Below are 23,410 nucleotides of genomic sequence, written 5' to 3' on the forward strand. Positions count from 1 at the left end.
AAAAAACATTTAGATAATAAACACTTCATTCAACCCGACCAAAATTTTAAAACATAACGACAAATTCATTCAAACTTAGAAAATGAGTGAAGAATTAACAACAAGAACAATCGTTTTGACAGAAATAGAATAAACTCAATTGTCACATTAAATGTTCAATTCGTAATTCAAACAAGTGTAACAAAGAAAAATCCCTCCACCAAAACAGGTAAAATCATTCATCCATGACTGAGAAATCCCTCCACCAAAACAGGTAAAATCATTCATCCATGCCTGCCTATCAATTAATTGTTTTTACCTGTGACGGCTGTGAGTGCAGTTGTGTTGCAGTAGCGTCCAGGGTCACACGGTAAACAGTTGGCTACTGACTTGCCGCTACGGTCGGGATTGTATGTTCCTTGTGGGCACTCAACCATGACGGCCGATCCCTGGGGACAATAGTATCCCGGGGAACAGGAATCACCGTAGGTTATGATGGTTTTATTTCCCGTTGGATCAGTATTGAGTACAGGATCTTTGGATTCAGCTCTTCCGAAGCAGATGTGGCCCGCTGAGCATTCTCCAGTGTAGTTAGAAGCTCCCCGATCCTGGCAATAAAATCCGGCCGGACAGTCCGTGCAGTTGTCCAGATGGATCATTCCTTGTCTGGAAAACGGAAATTCATTCTTGATACAAACATCGGAATTCATTACAAAATGGTCATATTTTGGGAAAAAAATTATTAATAGCTTTCACTGATTGTGACGTCATGTGTTGGTGAGCATTACGCCATATATTTTTTTTTAGATAAGGTAACATTACTTTTGCCCACAAAATAATGACATTTCAACAGATACCTTCCCACAAGGCTAACTTAAGTTTGTAATATGCGTAGACATAAAATTTTCTTTTATGTGTGATTTGTTTTCGCAATTTAAGTAAATTCGCAAAAGTTTATCTCTACTAGGCAATTCCATTCAATTTTTAAATACAATTAAGTCAATTTTTAACTTCTTTTGCCATAGAAAATGTGAAATTTAGTAGCAGCGAAAGACAGTACACAGGTCAAATGTGTTGAAAGTCACCATTTAGGACCCTGTGAAATAGGTCTTGTTAAACAGGTGGTCTTTATACAGAGGTGGTCCTAAAGGCAGGTTTTACTAAACATGGACAGACATGAACTTACGAGGCTAGGAAAGTCCCTGGTGGACAATCCGAGGGAATTGTGCTGCCTTCTGGACAGTACTGACCAGACGGACAGATGATACTGTAGTTCATGGCTTTATCTGGACAATAGAAGCCGGCTGGACAAACAAGACATGCTCCTTGTTGTGGGAGAGGGTTGTACGTTCCTACTAAACACTCGGTTATAAGGCTGGATGCCGCTGGCGAAAAATGACCTGGTGAAATGAAAGCAAGATGGTTTTAAAACTACTGTATTCAGCCTAGCTGTCTTATGCGTTTGACATATTTTATTTGGTATGTCTGGAAAAAGGGTTGCAAGATCGATTCTCATTGACATAAAATTTTTAAAATCAAAATTTAATTGATTTATATTGAGATATAAAAGATATGCCATTCTTCTTTCTTTTTATAAGTAAGAACGAATATACGAATCTTTAAAGGACTTCTAAAGACAGAATTAATGGCTTGATATGTTTTTTCGCTAAAAATCTTATTCTTGAAGTGAAAATTACAATGGATATTTGGTTAATCAATCAACAACAGATTACTCTACTTGACATAATATAATTTACATAACTTTTCCTTCTGTTGCACTTTACCTGCAGGTGTAGCAAATTGGCAAGAACTTTGGGCAGCTCCTGTACAGTAACATCCAGCATCACATTCCCCCGTGGGAGCCCCTCCCGACACCTGCGAGCAGTAGTAACCAGGGTCGCAGTCGGTACAGTCGTACTTATCCACTGATCCCGAGACATTACTGTATGTCCCCATGGGGCAAGGCCTTGGTTCAAAGGACCCTAGAAATTAAAAATCAGTTTTGTATATAAACAGTGGGACCCACTTAATTTGATATTTATTATACTGAAGTGCTTCTTAATATGAAATGAATTATAATCCTTGTTCACATAATTATATTCTATGTCATGCTCCTTGGTTATATTAAAATTTAGATAATTTGAAGATATTTTCCATTCTTCTAAGACTTCAATATAACCATATTCCACTGTAAATACTACATCAGAGGAAAGAAATTTCATGAAAAATTGCCCAGAAGAACACCACATTCCTGGGCGAAACCAGTAGACGTACAGAAAATAAAGATAACTAATTATCCTGAACTTGTTAGATTAAATATTAACTTTTAAATAATGATCCAATGTCAATGCTGCCAGAAGCAGAGGAGCTACAAATCAAATAAACTGACATAGTATTAAAAAAAAAAACCAAAAAAAAACCAGTATGAATCAGAAATAATATTACAAGGCTGCAAAGAAGTGGGGAAAAATGTCAAAAGCAAACGAAAACTTTGTTACTTTCTGAATCTGAAAAAAAAACATAAGATTAACTACTGGTAACAGTAACATTTAAGATACCTTTTAGACAATATCCGCCCGCTGGACACAGAGCTCCGGTCGTTCCATCGGTTGGTCCGGATGTAGCCGCTCCACTGTAACATACAAATCCGGGGTCACACTGGTCACGAGGACTGAGAAGACCGGGAGCATCACAGTAGTACCCAGGGTCACAAAGGTTACAGTCTTCCATAGCCATCAGGTCTGAAAATGGTGATATGTAAATTAATGATTTGTTCTTTGTGAATCAGTATTTGATAAACATAGTTGTCTGCCTTAAGACGCAAACTAGTGCCATTTTTGTTTAATACAGTTCAACTGTAATGAGGTAAAAAATGTATAAAGCTCGTATATTAATAATCCAAAATAAATTCAAAGTAAAATGAAAAATTATTTCTATGGAATATATATTCAGCCACTATAGTGCCTTCTTCAGTCCAAAATAACACTAACACAACGTGTTCGTCTACATGTTTGTTAACATCTATTGTGTGCAGGTACGAAATGTTTCGACCCGCTTGATGTTTATGGCAGGTCAACAGTTCAACTGGTCAGACAGTTTGTTATTGTAATTATTTCAAGCATAAATCCTAATGGACCTGCAGATTTTCCTTCTTGCAGGGGCAGAAAACCAGGAGACTGAAGATCATTCACTTACTTGTAGCGTTTCCATAGCGACCGATAGGACAGGGAGTGGGAACTGAAGAGTTCTGTGGGCAGTATGACCCCTGTGTACAGTCGATGGTAGTCGTACTGGCCTGTGGGCAGTAGTAGCCCGCTGGACAAGGGATACAACTGGCCAGGTCTGGGGTACCCATCACATCTGTATAGGTCCCTTCTGGACAAGCAACCTAAAACACCAAACCAATACAATAAAATATTTCAGTTTTTAGTAAATTCTTAATTACGATTTTTTGTTTTCATTTTTTTTCCCTCTCAAAATTCATTCTAGACTTATTTTTAGAAACATTCAATCAAATTTTTTATTAATTTAATTATTTTTTATTTTTTGTAAATCGATACTTGGTCAGTTAAATACATTTTTACTGTACACCTAAGTGTAAATTGCAAGGGGAGACAACCTTTGGTAAGAGTTAACTTTTAATGCCCTCTTTCTAAATATGAATATTTTTTTCTAATAAATGATAACTTTTGAAACAAAAGATGCATTTTATCAAAAATAACAGTAAGTGACGAGGTTTAATATTTTCACTTGTGCAAATTGACAAGGGGAGACCTCTAATGACAACTTCTGACCTCTAATGCCTTAATATCTCTTTCTAAATAAATCACATATAATTGAAAGTGATGGGGTTATTCTCACCTGTCGTGGTCCGTACGCTCCTATCAACGCAGGAGGAGTGAAGTAGACAGTCGGTACAGGACTGGGGCAGTAATATCCCTTGTCACACAAACCCGTCACTGTGGCTGCGGCTGCGAGACAGTACGAGCCCGCCGGACAAGGAAGACAATGGAGGTCAACATCCCATCTCTGTGTCTCGTTCTGAATAGTTCCGACGGGACACTCAATCATCTCAAGGGCACCTGTAAGTACATCATCATGACATCACCATGAGTTTCAGGACCAATAAAATATTTCTTTAGGAATCGTATGAGATTGCGTCAATGGGGTTCAACAGTTGATAATGGATGCCTCAAGCACGTAATGAGATTTTTTGTTGGCATTAATCTCATCATAATAAGATTTTGATCAAACAATTTTAGAGTTAAAATGTAGAAAATTTTGTTTTTCCTTTTCAAAAGTTCTTTCAACAAATTTTTTAAATGAGATCTGAAAAAGTTTAGAATATTTTTTTTATATTTAATTAAAATTTCAACAATGACACCCCTATAGACTATTATATGGTGGACGATGATAAAGAAACAGCAGAGTCTACTTTGGTATTAGAGGGGTTGACAGAGTTAAAATACTAACCTGCAGGACAATAAGTCCCAGCAATACATGGAGCCGCTAGGGCGGGGTCTGTTAGCCCCTCCCCACACAGGTTACCCTGGGGACAGACCTTGTCATTCAACATGGCATTCTCTGATGTTGTGTCATTGTCACAGTAATGTCTGAAACACACACCATTTTATTGTAAATCTATTTCAATGCACATTTAAACCTGTCAATAAATACCATCCAATATAGAGTCACACCTGTCATAAAACTACCCAAGAATGTCTCTATTAACAGGTCAAATTGTGTTGAAATTTACAATTTGGGACCCTTAAGAAGTGGTCTTGCTAGACAGGAGATCTTTACACAGAGATGGTCGCTAAGACAGGTTTGACTAATTATGATATTGTCTAAAATACTTGATTTAATTGTTGAGTTCATGCCATTATGTTACAGTAAAACTGCTTAAATTTCACTTATTAAAATCTGGAATTAAGTTATGGGTTCTAAAATTTGGCTTAAAACAACTTTTGGTATATACATTTATCATAATGTATCAATTGCCAATGAGATTTTGATTTTTTTGTTTCACAGCTACTCAAGTTCGTGGAAATAAACTTGACATGGGAAATTAAATTCTCCTCAAATAAGATTAACTTTACACTACGTAAGATTCCATTCCTGAATATGTTGAAAATAGCAATGCTGAGAAATATTGAATAGTATAGAAAATAACCCTTGCCATTTGAAAATCCGGTAAAAGATCACGGTCAAATTACCAAAATAAATCATTTGGGTGTTCTTACCCCATTATACACGTTTTACACACGGACTGGCCCGGTTTGGAATAGAAGCCTTTGTTACAGTTATGCGGAGTTATGGTTCCTTCTCCGCAGTAAAATCCTCCAGGACAGTCCCAGCAGTCAAATTGTCTTTTGGCGGGCTCTATAATTACACAGTCATTTTTTATGGATATTTTCGTAACAAAATTCAATTTTGAATATAAACTTATTAATAAGCATTGTTCGATAAAGGTTTGATTACATGATCACATTTGGCCTCCCTTTCAATAGGGTTTATTGTATTCATTTTTATTATAATCATACTTGTCTCTTTTGTCAGCTTGTATTTTCTATTGTAAATTCTATATCATATGACCATGTTGATTTGAGATAATATGTTTGACAGCCAGATATCCAGAATTAGAGACAACTGTTTAATTAGATGCTAATTTGACTGACCTTCTCCAATCATGTTTCCTGATCCATCGGTACCCCAAGGCATGTAGGTTCCTGGCTGACATTTCTCGGGAATGGTAGTACGGAACTCGCAGTAGTGGCCTGAAAGCACAACATAAAAACATCAATGTCAAGTACATAGAGGGTGGCAGTAATTGGCAAAACTTACAAACTTCACAAATTGATATCATTTGTAACAGGAGTGGGTTGGTGCAGCTTGTATGGAGCATGCTTCTTTTGGTTCAGTCGTTATATTAGGAAAACCATTGGTTTATCAATCTAGCTTCTAACTGGTCAGAGCAATCAACATGTGTATAAATTTTCCCTGTTTTTCTACATTTTGCACCCAACTAAATAACCATGGAACAGTGGTTTAAGCAATATATGATGCCTTCAACTTAGAACTAACCTAAAAAGAGCAATTTTCCACTTCCGTAATGACATTAAATAGGTCTCAAATGCGAAACAATTAAATGCTTAAAGGTAAACAGGCCTGTTTGATCCAAGATTTTGGGAAACTTGATCAGAATATTGTAAGTATACTTATTTCAGCGACAATTTTATTTTTAACATTTTTTGCACTTTCTTTAAAGCAGTATTTCCGGTATTGTAACTCAGGAGAGATAACCAGGAGAGATAAGCAGGAGATTAAACCAGGAGAAATAACCAGGAGATTAAACCAGGAGAGATTACCAGGAGAGATAACCAGGAGAGATAACCAGGAGATTAAAGCAGGAGAGATTACCAGGAGAGATAACCAGGAGAGATAACCAGGAGAAGTAACCAGGAGATTAAAGCAGGAGAGATAACCAGAGAGAGATAACCAGGAGAAGTAACCAGGAGATTAAAGCAGGAGAGATAACCAGAAGATTAAACCAGGAGAGATAACCAGGATAATTAATCAGGAGATATAACAAGGAGAGATAACCATGATAATTAACCTGGATAGATAACCAGGAGATTAAACCAGGATAATTAATCAAGAGATATAACAAGGATAGATAACCAGGAGATTAAACCAGGAGAGATAACCAGGAGATTAAATTAGGAGAGATAACCAGGAGATTAAACCAAGAGATAACCAGGATAATTAATCAGGAGATATAACAAGGGGAGATAACCAGGGGATAACCAGGATATTAAACCAGTGAAATGACTTTGTATTATAGTGTATACTTACCCTGAGTACAGTTGGTACAGTTGCTGAGTGCCATGGCTCCCTCTAGGTTGTTGTAAGTTCCATTTGGACAGCCGTATTGTTCACCATTAATCGTAGATTCTGGGCAGTAGTATCCTATTGGACAAATTCCAGTTGTCTTGTTTTGGCCACCTTTATAAAATGATACAATAAAAAGATATGTACATTATAATCAGCACATGGGTCTATATACACAGGGGTGTCTTGTCATATTCACCTGTACCATACTATACTATATTTACCTGTGTAGTATATCATATTGGCCTGTACACCTTATCGTTATATTTACTGATACACCTTACCGTTATAGCATATTTACCTATACACCTTACCGTTATATTTACCTGTATAGTATAGCATATTTACCTATACACCTTATCGTTATATTTACCTGTATAGAATCTCATTACATTTACTTATACACTATCTCATTACATTTACCTGTACAGTTTCTCATTACATTTACCTGTACACTATCTTGTTATATTTACCTGTACACTCGATCGTTATATTTACCTGTACACTAGATCGTTATATTTACCTGTACAGTAATATCCTGCTGGACATGGCGTGCACTGACTGGACTGGTAAAGGTTAGCCTGATCAGAGTATGTTCCAGCCGGACACGGAAACTGTTCCGGGTTGGGGGATCCCAGTGGACAATAGTAACCACGTCTACAGTTCTGTGGACCATTTATAGTTCCCATCCCAGCTGTAAGAGAATTGTACAATTACTGACTTGTTTTCATATGGACATAGTGATTTATTAACCCAAGGAAGTAATATAACTCCATGGAGGCCAAAGACAAAATTATTTAATATATTGAACTTGATGTGAATATAGAACATATCTGTAATTCAAATGAATATAATAATTTAGATTTACCTGTACACTTGATTGTTATATTTACCTGTACATTATCTCGTTATATTTACCTGTACAGTAGTATCCTGCTGGACATGGCGTGCACTGACTGGACTGGTACAGGTTAGCCTGATCAGAGTATGTTCCAGCCGGACACGGAAACTGTTCCGGGTTGGGGGATCCCAGTGGACAATAGTAACCACGTCTACAGTTCTGTGGACCATTTATAGTTCCCATCCCAGCTGTAAGAGAATTGTACAATTACTGACTTGTTTTCATATGGACATAGTGATTTATTAACCCAAGGAAGTAATATAACTCTATGGAGGCCAAAGACAAAATTATTTAATATATTGAACTTGATGTCAATTATTTAATAGTACATATCTGTAATTCAAATGAATATAATATTTTAGTGTAAAATTTCTGTTGCAAAAAAATGTGAAATATGCATGAGCCAATCACATTCTACCAAAGGTCATGTGACAAACACTAGCCAATCACATTCCAGAAAGAGCTACGTACTTGTCGCCCATTCACAATAGTAGCCTGGTGGACAGAGCTCACAGTCCTCAGCGCTAGTTAGGTCAGTTCGGTTGGTAAATGTTCCGGGAAAACACGGAAACTGATCCGGAGTGCTAGTTCCCACTGGACAGAAGTATCCTGTAAAATCAAAAATATTTTACTGAATTTATATTTCAAAGGAAAAATAGCCATTTTTGTTGGGGTTAACAATGCATTATTATGTACATGTTACTAAACAATAATGAACATCAAATAATTTTTGACTTTGAAAACATTTCAGATTTATAGCATGGAATTTCATAGCATTCTTTCAAATCAGTCAAGATAAGTTAGTCACCTATCAATTTGAATCACTTCTGGACATAATATTAATAATAATAATTAAGTTTTGCTGACCTTCCTGACAGGCATGAGTGGAGTTGATCTGACCCTCCCAGGGGCAGGCTCTTCCTGCGTCACACAATTTACAGTTCAGTTCAAGTCCACTTCCAGTGTCCGGGTTATATTTTCCAGCGGAACATTTTGTGGGAGCTTCCGTTGGAGCCACTCCAGAGCCGGCGGGACAGAAGTGTCCAGCTGGACACTCTATACATTGTGTGTCATCTATAAATAGAACAGGATAAAACTGTAAATATTTAATCTAATATGATAACAATGCCAGTTATATATAAATGAAATGAGGATGGAATCAGTCTGGACAAGATAGGACAGGATAGAACACGATGGGACAAAGTGGGACAAGATGGGCCAGGATAGGACAAGATGAGACCAAGTGGAAGAGGATAGAACAAGATAGGAAAAGGTGGGGCAAAGCGGGACAAGATAGGTTGAGATGGGACAAGATCGGACAAGGTGGGTCAAGATGGGACAAGACTGAATAGAACAAGATGGGACAAGGTGGGACAGAGTTGGACAAGGTGGAACAAGGTGAGACAAGTTGGGACAAGATGGGACAAGATGGGACAAGACTGGACCAAATAGAAGATAGCTAGAACAAGATGGTACAAGATGGGACAATGTGGGACAAGATAGAACAAGATATGATAATGTGGGAAGATGGGACAAGGTTGGTCTAGATAGGATAAGACTGGACCAAATAGAAGATAGAACAAGATGTGACAAAATGGGACAAGGTGGGACAAGTTAGGACAAGATGGGACAATGTGATTTAAAATGAGACAAGATGGGATTAGGTGGGACAAGATGGGACAAGATGGGGCAAAGTGGGACAAAGTGGGAAAAGATAGGACAAGGTGGGACAAGACTGGACCAAAAGGATGGGACAAGATAGGAGTCGAACATCTGTAGTCACACAATCATGACATTGACAGTTTACGGCAGTTCACATCATCGTGAAATGGTCATTGTCTTTGCTATTTTGAGTTTTATCTTATGCAATGATATGAGAGGTAATTGCTGATTATATGACATTGTGTTGTTCATGACATGTCCTTGGTTTTTTATTGAGTGAATATGATACATCCTGTAATAAATGAAGCTATATAGTGTTTTCTTTGATATAATAAACAATAGATAACTCAGATGTTTTCTTGCCTTGTCACTGTGACAACTAACCACAACTCAAAGTGTAAATCAGGAGTTGACAGAGAATTCTCTTACGACTAAAACTGGTGATAAATCAGTGAATTCTGGGAGGAAACTCAAATGTAAGATTTTTTTCTAAAAACAAAGTAAGCTACACTTACTAGTGTATCCCTCAGCTGGACCGTACGTTCCTACTGGACATGGTTTGACCGTCGGGTCAGTCTGACCAGCCAGGCAGTAAAATCCCTTTGGACAAATAATTCCTTGGTCAGCTGTTCCGTCAGGACAATAATTTCCCGCTGGACACACAAGGCAATCGCTCAACCGTGTCGCATTTCCCAGTTCATTGTAGGTACCACCTAAAAGAAAGATAATCCTTATTATAGGGTCAAAAGGTCTAATCTTAGCGCAAAAAACAATCTTCGAGCTATAAAGTGCAATGATGAATTTCACATAATCACCACAATATATAATACAGAGAAAACAAAATTTAAAGCAACCATGTTTTATGCAGCATTTCTGTTCCTAAAAAGCACACAGATAACCGCCTACAATGATATGTTAACAGCTGTATGAAATCCCCGTAGCTGATAAAATAATGGGGATTAAGAAGAGTACTGCCAATCAGCTTTCTTTAGTAGAATATACTTTAAAAAATTTTGCTATCAAAATAGCTACACAAAAGTTTATCTTCGCAAACCTAATTTCAAATGGAAATTTTGAAGCCACATAAAAAGCTAGTTCAAGAGTATAAAGAGTAGGTACCAGGACAGTTTGTTGGTTCGACACTCCCGGAGGGACAGTAGGCACCTTTGGGACAAACATTTACTGAGAAATCCTCCATCCCTTGTTGGTCGCAATAGTAACCTGATGAAATAAAAAAAGAAAATATGAAAATGTCTGTGACTAAATGAAAGGGGGCGCAAATTGACGAGACAGGACAAGAACGAACGGGGTGGAGTTAGCTAGGTATAACACTGTTCCATCTTTGCAAATTACAGAGTTCTCTAACCTTTGGTAACTGTGACGACATGTATTTCAAGCACACAAATCAATGACTGTAGCATTCAAGGGCGGAATAAGCATATCCCCTTTCCATTAAGGGCCTAAATAACACATTAAATCATAAAACAAAGGACGGCATTGTTTTGGACAGCTGCAACCGGCATTTTGAGTATTTGGAGTAAATTTGTGTATTGTTTGACTTTCAGAACCAAACTGCTTGATAATTATCGCCTGATGAATACTAATTTGATAAAAGCAATTTCCTCAAAAGACTGTCAAATGTCAAAACATCAAATTCTCCATCAATGCACTGTTAATAAAAACAAGAGCTGTTGGAGAACAGCAAAGCTTGCCTCTTCATCAGAAGTTGATGTTCAAGTATTTTTTATTTAAACATGGAAATATGACAAATTAACAGATTCAAAAACCCCCTAAAGGGACCCAAATTGGTTGTATTATCACGTTCAGCATCCATACACATTAGGAAAATAAAATCATAAACATTTATGATGACTTAAGCTTAAACAATAGACAAAATAGAAACTTGCTCAAAAACTTTAACATGGAAATATGACAAATTAACAGACTCAAAAAAACCCTAAAGGGCCCCAAATTGGTTGTATTATCACGTTCAGCATCCATACACATTAGGAAAATAAAATCATAAACATTTATGATGACTTAAGCTTAAACAAATGACGAAACAGAAACTTGCTCAAAAACTTTAACATGAAATGGGACGCCAACGCTGACGCCGACGCCGGGGTGACAACATTAGCTCCCCCAATTCTTCGAATAGGCAAGCTAAAAATTCAAAATAATTTCTTATGCATATTTTTGGTATATAAATGTTATTGTTAGAAAAAACTTGCTGAGCATTGTACCTGCAGGACAAGGGGAGCACTGTGTTTCTGATGTTGATCCATTAAATGCATTGTATTTTCCGGCGACACAGGCTACAAATCGTTGACCATCAGGGCAGTAGCCTCCCTTGTTGCACAGTCCAGCAGGTGGCGCCGGTGTTGTGGAAGCCATTGGACATTGGTAACCCGGGTCACACTTGGAGCAGGAAATCTGTCCAGCAATGGAGTACTCTCCTTCTGGACACTCAGTCATCTGTGAGTCTGCAAATCGTAACAGATAAATGAAATATCAGGTAAAAATTGCATCAGAAAGCGTTTTTGTTCAAAATTTAGAAAAAGCCACTGATCAAAAATTAGAATCAAAGAAACCACCTCAATGACATTATTGCAAAAACAACCTTACAATAAAATTTATAAAATAAATTTTAACCAAAATTGGTGGCCATCTTGGATCATTTCAATACAGTGATTTCAATATACCAAAACGATGTGGGTAAAGCACAATTAGTCCAATCTTCCTTTGACTGTGACATCACAAAATCACGTAAAAAAATATGTCACAGTTACAAGACGGTGGGACTAATCCAGAGTAAATCGTATTTTAGCCACGTCTTTGGTATCGTAAAATCAACATATTAGCCCCGTATCTGGATTTCATCAGTATATATATACTAACCACCATCCACTATGTTTTTACGACAAAGCCCTTACAATGATTTCACCATTTTGAGACCATAAAAGATGATGTACTTACATCTGGTGGTCGGGCAGTAGAAGCCGGCCGTACAGGCCGTACAGTTTGTGGAAGCATCAGTGCTGACATACCCCTGGGCACAATCGAGGCCACCCTCGGTGGTAAATTCACAATATTTACCCTCCGGACAGGTGGTACATTGTTCCTGTCCTCCATTAGAATAGTAGCCGGGCTGGCATGGTGTACTGAAATATCAAATTAAAATACACCTTAAATGCCAGGGAAAAACAAAGATACTTTTAGGGCTGTTTTATGACTACCTTAAATTACTCAACACATTTACAGTAGCTTGAAACGACCTTACTGTAGATGGAGAATCACATAAGGAAGTCCAAAATAAAACATTAAAGCAATATAATTGTATCTTAAGAGATGATTAAACAAGATACATGATAGGAAGAGATAATCTGTCTAAAACATGTACATAAGGACAACTGGATACGCAGAAGGAGCTTACTAGATGCTAACAAGGATAAAATAAGTCATTTTACAAAGGGAGACACTTGGACTAATTTGAAGGGGAGATTATTACAAGGCGAGATTACTTCTTATGTTATTCTGACCTGCTGTTGTTATTAATATCTGAACACTTGTATTCAATGGGATAAAGGGAGACAACCAGAATTATTTTCAGGGGAGATTATTACAAGGGGAGACAACAAAATACATCAAAAGGGGAGATAACTATGTGTCGTAAACTGACCTGCTGTTGGTATTAATATCCGGACACTCATATCCAATGGGACATTCAGTACATGCTGTTTGGTTTCCAACGGAAAATGTTCCAAGGATACAGACGTTCTCAACATTTTGTGTGGAGAAAGGACAAGCACTAGAAATTCAAAAAAAATGACAATATAATTATAACAATCAAAATAAAATGCCAATGGTTATAACTCATTATTTCCTATTTACATTTAAGCTTCAAAAGGATGGTGCCATGATAAAATCTTCAATAATTTGAGTATTCAAGTGAAGTGAACTTAATGAATACTGTTAACCCTGGTGACCCATTTTTGCGTTTTTATTACCATCTGCTTTTCATTTAAAGTCTATTCTTGCGATAATTTTTTTAGCATTTTATTTCCACAAATTCTAGTCAACCATAAAATACTCAAAAATAAATTGCATACAAAAATAAATTGGTTTACAGTGATGAAATATTTGGCCTGAACTGACAAAAAAGTGATCAAGTTTGAGTTAGTTTACTGTGATGAAATATTTGTCCTGAACTGACAAAAAGTTCCTTTTTCTCCCCTAGAATAGTTCAAGCATCAAAATTTCGAGCTCGAATAATCGAGACAATTACCTTCCAGCTGGGCATTCTGTACATGACGTCTGTCTTCCAATCGAGTAAGTTCCAGTCGGACATTCTATGGATAGATCAGAGGAAGTCGAGGGGCAGTAAAATCCAGCAGGACAATCGGTGCAGTCAACCGAGTTACCAGTGGCATAGGTACCGTCTGTACAAGCTGTTATACCGACACCATTGGCGTTTGGACACTTTGACCCGGCTGGACATCCAGTACAGCTTGTAGAGTTAACCAGGGAGTAGTATCCCATGGGGCAAGGCAAAACTGTGTCTGTCCTGTTAGAGCGAAAACATTTATACTGATTATAGTCCTTGGTTAAAAACACGATAAAACATTTGGATCAATTTCAAGATTTTTAATGTTAGGATTTGTGATATGATTTACGATATAATTATACTTGACAAACTTTATACCTGACCTGGTATCAGTCTTAAGATATCAAGGCTCAGCACCATAAAACTATCCTTAGACAAATTTTTACTCATTGAGTTTATGATTTTACATAAATTTGAGTAAAAAATCTGTCTGAGAAAGTTTTAGATGCCAGGCCTTGGAATTACTAGTCGCTCAACTGATCAAGCTAAAGAGACGTCCTCTCTAGCCGAGGGGTAAATTATAGCTAGTAATGACAAGGTTGCACCAATATCCCATTGAATCTATGTATTATGCATCACCTATTACACAAACTTTGTGTCCACAGACAGACAGACAAGACATGGCTATATACTGCCTAGCGATCGGTCAATTGTGCTTGTTTTTGGAGATTACTTTTGAGGTCATTTTCAGGCTTGACCTCCTGTATCTGCCTCATAATCATATTACAACTTACTGAGTGTCCGGACAATAAGATCCAGCTGGACAGTCGGTACAGGTCATCTCTCCGGCCTTTGAGTACTGACCAGGCTGACATAGGACATTAGCGGTGATATCGGCCAAGTCTGGACATCCGTACCCAGCTGGACATTGAGTACAGGAGATGGATCCGGGGTTACTGTTATAGCCTAAAACAGGAAAATAATGATTTGCAACTTTGTATCTCTATTTAGTGTGAATGATTTATCATAAGTATTATGGTACCATTCTAATACCATTCTGTCTTTTCATATGACAGAGTTACCTCCCTTGCAGAAGGGGATCGATTGTGACATTCATTACTACAGGAGGGAAATTATGACATTACCTTAATATACACATAACATCACAATTAATATCTATCTGCAAGGGCAGATAACTCTATCTGCAAGGGCAGATAACTCTACTATGTACTATGCAAATATGGAATAGGATAAAACTCAATTGCATCTGTCCCTGTCCAAATCAAGATGATAAAAGGTTTTGTTTGGAAGGTGAAAGTAAAAGGTTATATAGCATAAATTTGTCATTTTATGATTCATTATTTAAAATAATCCAAACATTTTGTCATACATATGAATTGATATCTATTCTGAGCTGGTACTGTAAAATACTGTGTTACTGAAAAGTGACTTTTAAAAATCAATTTCAAAGGAATGACTATTAAATTGCATATCACTGAACGTTTTCTGATTGGTGTAGAAAGCGTTACCTGCAGGACAGGTTGAGGGGCTGACCGTAGTTGATGGGCAGTAGGACCCTCCAGGACATTGTACACAGGCAGTGGTTGAACCGGCCAAGTTGTATGTGCCACTTGTACATGCAACAGGCGAAATTCCTTGGTTGGTGCACTCAAATCCTTCAGAAACAAAAAGAAACTTTAAAGCTTTAACACAAACCAAAAGGCAATTCATTGTCATAATTACATATTCACTCACTAGATGTAGTATTCAGTTTGAGCATATTTTTTTTTTTTGCATTTTTTAAATAGGTCAAAGGTCAAAATGTATTCCAGTGACCTACTGCCTCACTTTTACAAAGCTGTAACCCAGGCATCATGCCTTGATATATGATAACCCACCCTTGGACTCTATTGCCAGTTAGAGACTAAGAATGTGGTCTGATCATAATATTACAAATGTATACAGGAGATAATCTGGACATAACTAAATATGACAAATTTTAATCACATACATCGTGTACAGTGAAGCCACTTATTGTCATGTTGGTTTAGAGTACACTCCTCTTAATATCACACTCCTCTTAATATCACACTCCCTCTTAATATCACACTCCTCTTTATATCACACTCCCTCTTAAAATCACACTCCTCCTTAATATCACACTCCTCTTAATATCACATTCCTCTTAATATCACACTCCTCTTAATATCACACTCCTCTTAATATCACACTCCCTCTTAAAATCACACTCCTCTTAATATCACACTCCCTCTTAATATCACATTCCTCTTAATATCACACTCCTCTTAATATCACACTTTTGCCTGACAAATGGAACATGATAATAAGAGGATTCCACTGTATTACTTTGGGCAGATTAATCATTACTTTACCTGCTGGACAAGTGGTACACGTTTCCTCGCCTAGTAGAGAGTAGGAGCCGGCCGAACAGGCAGTGGCAGCCGTGGTGGTACACGAACTTCCTGCAGGACACTGGGAGCAGGAATCTGCTCCGGCGGCAGAATAAAATCCTGTCACAGTACCACAACTTGTTTCAACATCCGCTCCCTGCGGACAATAGTTTCCGGCCGTACATGTGATGCAATTCATTGCTGGGAAAAAAGGAAGGTCAAACTTAGAAGGGGTCACACAAATATTCTAGTGCAGAATATAGAGGTCAAAGTTTTAAATTAGAAGGGGTCACACAAATATTCTTGTGAAGAACAAAGGTTAAAGGTTAAACTTAGTAGAGGTCACAAAGACATTCAGTGAATAGTGACAAAGGTCAAAGGTCAATATAAATAAGATATTCATGCAAAACAAAATTTCACCCTTTGGAAACCTGGTACAAATATAGATATAATATAACTTACTTCCTGCAGGGCTGTATTCGCCAGGGTTACAAAGTACAGGCGTACTCGTGGCATCAGCACAAGAGTGACCGCCAGGACAGTCAGTACAAGATGTCTGACCGGCTGTTGAATATTGTCCTGCAATTCAAAGATATTCACAAGTCATGAATCATTCTTCATAAAATATGGCCGCCTAGTGAATGTAATAAAATTCACTTGCATTTCAAATATGTTCATAAATAATCATAAAATATGGCCAGTTGTTCAATATTACATAATTGACCTGCAATTCAAAGATATTCATAAGTCTTTAACAATTCTTCACAAAATTGAAATAATTGAGCTGCAATTCAAACATATTCACAAATATTTAACTGTTCTTCATAAAATTTGGTCAGAAGTTGAATATTACATAAATGACCTGCGATTCAAAGATATTCATAAATCTTAAACAATTCTTCACAAAATTCAATCTGATTAAAATACAGATCCTAATAACCACTCCGTTCAATAGAGGATCTGACAAACATGCCGTAAGGGGTCACGTTTGGATGACCTTTTTACCACGTGTACTTCAGATCAAATGCATTTTGTACACATTGATAACTCTATTTCGTCCCAGTATATATTTGCATTTTCGTTGTGCTCTTTGGGCGAAATGACTTTGTACACAAAAATAATTCAAATATTTGATAATAGATTTTACAAGTTATCTTAAAAAGATTTTTAAGCATTAATACTAAGTAATAAAACATGATGTTTTAATTTCATCAACATTTGATAAATACTTGTTTTTATGGACAGTGTCACACCTTAAATTTCATAATGGACTGGTCTAGTCTTTGATTTAGAAGAGCCTACATGGGTCTTCAGGGGTGATTAAGTTCAATCTTTTTTAGAGGTACATACCAGAACTACAGGCGACGGGGTTAGCATTGTTGACAGAACACTTTGATCCAGCAGGGCAGGTCGTACAGGTAGCGTCACCCAATAACGAATAAGTTCCGGACGTACATGCAGTCATAGCAAGCCTTAACACATGAAAACAACCAAATATAACATCCTATCATATTAATGATAAAAATTTAAGATATTCAATCATCAATTGTAAAATATATATCAAGCTTATACCTTTACTGATGCATATGCAATGAGCCAATTTTTGAGACCTTGATTTCAATTGTCCAGAGATAAATACAGACCAAAACTACACAAAACAATTTCATTCTAAAGCAATATCACATTACTTTGATTAAATAATCCTGTCCAATTGCTTCCAACATTTTCACTGAGATAAACAAGTATGAGTTTCCAAACAGTCGCCCTCCAGAGGGAGACCTTATCTAATTCAAACAATACAAATTTCTCTTCTTTATTTGTAAATTTGCGGCCTCTTTGCAATCCTCAGGATGGATTTTACATAGCTGTGTTTTTCCATGTACATGAGGATAGCCAAGAAGCCAAAAATTTGTAGAAGAAGAGAAAGTTGTAAAGTTAAACTAGTATGGTCCCCGTTTAGAAATGGACAGATAGGAGGCCAAATAACAAAATTGTGTGATTTCCCTTCCATTGTTTTCTTTTCCTTTTGGTTGCAAGTAAAGGGTAATTGTCAAGTCATGACAGTAGGACAATGTTTTTCTTCCAGGAACTCTATTTTTTTATGACTATTGCTGTTTCAAAAGTTATTCAGTACCTGCATATTACAGAGTTATCTGCCCTTATCAGTAGGTATCGATTGTAACATGTGTTTACGAGTGTAATGTCATACATTTCTAAGAAAACAACGTCATTTTCGCTCACAAATTGATAACGTCACAATGGCTACCCTCCCCACAAGGGAAGTAACTCTAGGTCTTAAATGTGTAAAAACAGAATAAGATGTTATTTGAAATCAAAGAATTCACAAACCAGGAAAATGTTACTACTTACGTAGGGTTTGTACATTCATACCCCGCAGGACACTGCTCACAGAGTGCTTGATTGCTGTCAGCTCTTTGGTCTGTACAAAACAAATGTAAATATTTCATATATGAAATAACATAACTAAGCAACATATTAATCAACCTGAATAAAAACAGAATTATCAAACATTGCTTGTTAGCCAGGTTTTATATTCATTACTGATGTCAAGAAATCCAAGAATCTTTTATCATTTCATGTGCCAGAGCCCAGATGTTCAAAATAGTAATTAGGTTAATCAAATACTCACATTTACGAAAAAAAATCTAAATATTATAAATAATCTGTGGTGAACTTAAACTTCGTGAAGTCTTTTTATAAAAACACAATTCCTATCACTTTGATTGAATTGAATACCTTACAGATATTTCAGTAAATTAGCAATGGAATAATTACCAATTAAGTGATTAAGATTTATACTGTCACTTTAAGAACACCTGCTTCAACAATATACTCCACTATTTGCATTCAAAGGGATTACATTATTGCAAGAAAAGGTGCGGTGGTCTAGTATTTAGAGAACCTACCAACCCACCAAAGTCCCTTCACATCTGGGTTGCAGCTTTGAAACAAATGCGTGGCAGTTGCTATTCTAAATGAAGACAGCACTCACTAACCAATGGTTGGTGGTTTTTCACTGGGACTCCATACTTACTATATTTTCAAATTCTAGCACTTTTCTATGTATGCAGTATAATATTTGAATGTTAAAAGAAAGAAAACAGACCCTATACATTGAATGAACCAATCTCACCCCCTACCCACAATACAAAAACCCCTGGCACTAGGATATTAAAAGAAAACAGACCCCTAGGCATTGCAAATGAAACCAATCTCCCCCACCTCCCCATCAGCACCTCCTCCCCCCACCCAAAAAAAAAACAACAACAAAAAACCCAAACCCTCCTGTGAGACTTACTTGCAGCACACAGTGTACATGATGAGGATCCAGTAGCAGCCACATAACCAGTGGAGCAGGGAGATGGTGTGGATGTAGCGTTTCCACAAGAGTTTCCTTCGGGACAAGGCGTACAGGTTGTGGATCCTGTAATATCAAATTACAGTCATCTCAGTTTAACAGTTCAACATATTCATTGTTAATATAAGAATTTTGAAAAGATAATATTTTCAACTACAAGATTTTAGCCTATTTGATTCATGTGACCTTGAATAAAGATCAAGGTCATTCATTTGAACAAACTTCATGTGACTATGCTACATGCTAAACATATAGGCCTTTCGATTATTCAGAAGAATTTTTTTTAATGAAAAGTTTATGTAGATGGATGGCACACGGCAGATGATCTTGACACGATGATGAACAGAGCATGATGACGCTTGATCATCCTGACCCTTTGGGTAGGAAATTAACTTTTAGAACAAATATGGAAATTTTATTAATTTATTCCATTTTTTCAAATGATTTTCTTTAAACATGAAATTTTTTTTACTTGAGAAGCTTTAAAATTCATAATCTTATGTTTAATAGTGATTCAAAATTTAGTCAAACGTGATAAACTTAATTATTATTTTTTTTTATTTGAAACTACGAATTCAGTGAAGAAGAAATCAACAAAATCAAAATAGGAGTGCAGGGTTCACTTTACAAATGGAGTGTTTCACTTCAAGACAACAATTTTTTATATCGTGGTCGAAGGTTGAGATCTAAATTAATTTTCACAAAGAGATACAAACCTGCAGAAGAACTGTAGGTTCCTTCTGGACAAGGTAAACATGTTCCGGAGCCGAGAGTGCTGTACAGCCCTGCGATACACTGGACCGGAGCTCCGTGGTTTGGACATTCGCTTCCTGCTGGACATTGGGAACACGACGTCTGGCCTGGATAACAAAACAATTTTATTTGTGTACCACAAGCAAACGAATAAATCACTCTGTGAATATTCAAAGTACTAACCTTTTCTTTCTTCAAAATGCCCTAATTCATGACCATTTTACAATACAATAAAGATTGATGATAGTTTTTTTGACAATTAATGTTTTGTTCTTCCTTTCAAAATGATTCTGAGTGTTTACCTGATATTTGTTATAATTTTTTCATACCCTTAATATATAGACATTTACTCATTTACCCCTGAAAATGTATAATGAATTGTTCCAGTCTTTGACTCAAGAGAATTCAAATTTGTCTTCAGGGATGATAGAGTTTTAAAGAAGATAATTTCTCAGTTCTGAGATATCTTGATCACATTCAGATAACTTTGTAATATACAAACACAGAATAGCATCTCTGTCACACCCTTAATATAGATAAAGATTTAACACTTTACTGAACTCATTCATCCCTGAAATCTCATAATAGTCTAGTCTTTGATTTGGGTGAGTCTAAATGTGTTTTCATGGGTGAACAATTTAATTCTTCATTAATTTTGTACTGGTCTTACCTGTGGAGGAGGTGTAATACCCGTCCGCACAAACCTGGTGAGCGGTGGATACAGACGGACAGGAACTTCCGATTGGACACGTCGTACATGTGGCTTGGCCTCCAGTGGAATATGAACCTGCAGCACAATCTGACGCAACGGACGCCGTACACGACTTTCCAGCTGGACAGTCATCACAGGATGTCTGCCCTGTTTGATCTTGATATTTTCCAGTTGCACATGCCTACAGAAGATTTGTTAGAATTACAGAAATATCTGAATTAAAATATTGCTGATATTCTAATATAAATGGAAATTAATGATCAATATAGTGAAATTGTAATGTTTGCTAACATAATATGCCACGATGAAATTTAAAAATAACTTACGATACAATCCGTGGAGGCTGTGTTTCCATTGGCGTTACTGTAGGTTCCGGCCGGACAGTCCGTGGCCACATCACCTCCTCCAGTACAGCTAGACAAATCAAAAATAAATGGAATCCATTAGTACAACAGATCATTTTGTGTCCCTAAATGTCTGCCGATGGGCCATTAAAGATGCTCCACCGCTGACAAATGGTATTTTTTTCACTATCAAAAACAGGAGCAGACGAATGAGTATTTTTCTTCAGTTACAAAAGTTACTTACTTTACACCATTACCACCATTGAAAAGTTTGAGCTTCTAATTTTACTTCAAGTTAAAAATATGAAAAATAATTAATTGCATCCCGAAAAAATTCCGTGGCACTATATCCTATATGGAATGAAGTACTGATTGCGCATGCACCAAAGGCGAAATAAATTATTTTATATTATTTTTGTGTTAATTATGCATATGAATACATGATTAAACACCAATTATTGTTCAACTGATGAATATCATTTAAGCTCTGTCGGAGGTGGAGCATCTTTAAACAAACTTTTAGTATAATGTTTGGTTTGATTGTTGTAATGTCCTATCAACAGTCAGGGTCTTTGATGGATGTGCCAGGTTTGTTGGTTGCGGAAAGCCGGAGTACCCCTGGAAAATCCACTGACATACTGTCAGTACCTGGCAACTGCCTCACATGGGATTCAAACTCGACAATGTGATTGATGGGATGGAATACTTGTGGTAATATGCTGAGACATATTAACCACTCCAATACTCGGATAACAGATTTAGGCTTGGGACCATGTCACAAGTGTAGATTTACAACACATTCTCAACCCTGATAGGGCATGAGTCAATAAACTGTCAACCTTTGTTAAATTGTGGCTCTTTGATATATCATAATTTAAACACAATATATCAAATGCACTACATGTTGTTGATCCAAAGGTTTAATTTGAAATTCCTGTTGAAATTTTACTCCGTTGATGATTATGTAAAATATGTGTACAATTTGTATCCATGTCCCAGGTATGTATATACAATGTGATCCAGCAGTTCAGAAAATAGAATTGACATTTTCCAAAGTGGTCATGTCAGCATATCAAACCGAATATCACTCTGTCATTGAAACATTTTTTTTTTTTGGGATGTGGCTCGGTGGTAAAAGTCACAGGTATGTTTGGCTAAGCGATGGGATGCCATAGATCGTGAGTTCAAGGTCTAGATAGCTAGCTAGATATAGATAGGGCAAGAGTAGTTATATAATGTCATTCTTTGTTAAATTAAATTGTGTTTCTTTGATATGTTATATTTAACTTAATGCAACCAGACAATTATGGGTTACCTCCCCTGGATGTGCTGTAGATATAGATATTTATCAAAATATTGATTATCACTGCTGACAAATAGAACATTTAGGTATGACTAGAAAATGGTGGATAAATAATTAATGAGAACTGTTTTAGGCTATCACGCAAACACATATACTGTGTTAAAATACACATGTGGTTCCTACTCAACGGAAATACAGACTTTAGAAATGGCCTGTGTATCATTCAAAATCATGAAAATTTACTGTATAGCCTGTTATTTCATGAGGATGATATTTTAACGCTTTCACATAAGTGGTATTGCTATAAATGCAAAAATATGATCTATGAAATATTAAGAAATGTTTGGGTTACATATAAACCTTAAAGCCATAGTGCAAAAATTTAAAATCGCAAAAATCATTTTCTCGTTCTTAGATCAAACTTTGTAAAAATAACAAGCTATTTGGTATCACATCTACCAGAACCTATTTATAGGGTTGTAGAATATGGGAATGCTAAGAAAATAATTGGTACCAAACCAAATCTCATATTAATGTATAAGTTTAACTTTATGAAGTTGCAAAACAAATATTTAACATGAAGAATTTTTCAATGTTAAATTGAATTATGTCACTTAAATCCTGGACATATTTTTACAGTTATAATACAGGTATGCAATATACATCGATTGATAGCCAGTTGATCAAATTCCCAGGTAACTCAACAATTCTAAGCTTAACCGATATCAAAATTTCTACTTGTTTTGTTTTA

General features: G+C 36.5%; 1 protein-coding gene across 1 annotated transcript in view; it reads right to left on the minus strand.

Annotated features, from left to right (window-relative positions):
• Positions 1-23,410, minus strand: part of LOC138311126 (uncharacterized) — a 112,734-nt gene that overhangs the window by 83,027 nt on the left and 6,297 nt on the right. The window contains 29 exon segments of the mRNA XM_069252574.1: positions 299-645; positions 1,166-1,379; positions 1,764-1,961; positions 2,538-2,720; positions 3,175-3,367; positions 3,841-4,061; positions 4,453-4,592; positions 5,223-5,361; positions 5,658-5,756; positions 6,835-6,984; positions 7,789-7,959; positions 8,243-8,380; positions 8,639-8,845; positions 9,949-10,146; positions 10,553-10,654; positions 11,677-11,916; positions 12,410-12,594; positions 13,113-13,241; positions 13,719-13,997; positions 14,552-14,723; positions 15,287-15,433; positions 16,151-16,369; positions 16,631-16,747; positions 17,519-17,640; positions 18,539-18,608; positions 19,488-19,613; positions 20,264-20,407; positions 20,971-21,193; positions 21,339-21,426. Of these exon segments, the coding sequence (XP_069108675.1) occupies positions 299-645; positions 1,166-1,379; positions 1,764-1,961; positions 2,538-2,720; positions 3,175-3,367; positions 3,841-4,061; positions 4,453-4,592; positions 5,223-5,361; positions 5,658-5,756; positions 6,835-6,984; positions 7,789-7,959; positions 8,243-8,380; positions 8,639-8,845; positions 9,949-10,146; positions 10,553-10,654; positions 11,677-11,916; positions 12,410-12,594; positions 13,113-13,241; positions 13,719-13,997; positions 14,552-14,723; positions 15,287-15,433; positions 16,151-16,369; positions 16,631-16,747; positions 17,519-17,640; positions 18,539-18,608; positions 19,488-19,613; positions 20,264-20,407; positions 20,971-21,193; positions 21,339-21,426 (4,961 nt within the window).

Source organism: Argopecten irradians, chromosome 16, assembly GCF_041381155.1.
Source record: "Argopecten irradians isolate NY chromosome 16, Ai_NY, whole genome shotgun sequence".
In the NCBI taxonomy this organism is placed as follows: domain Eukaryota; kingdom Metazoa; phylum Mollusca; class Bivalvia; order Pectinida; family Pectinidae; genus Argopecten; species Argopecten irradians.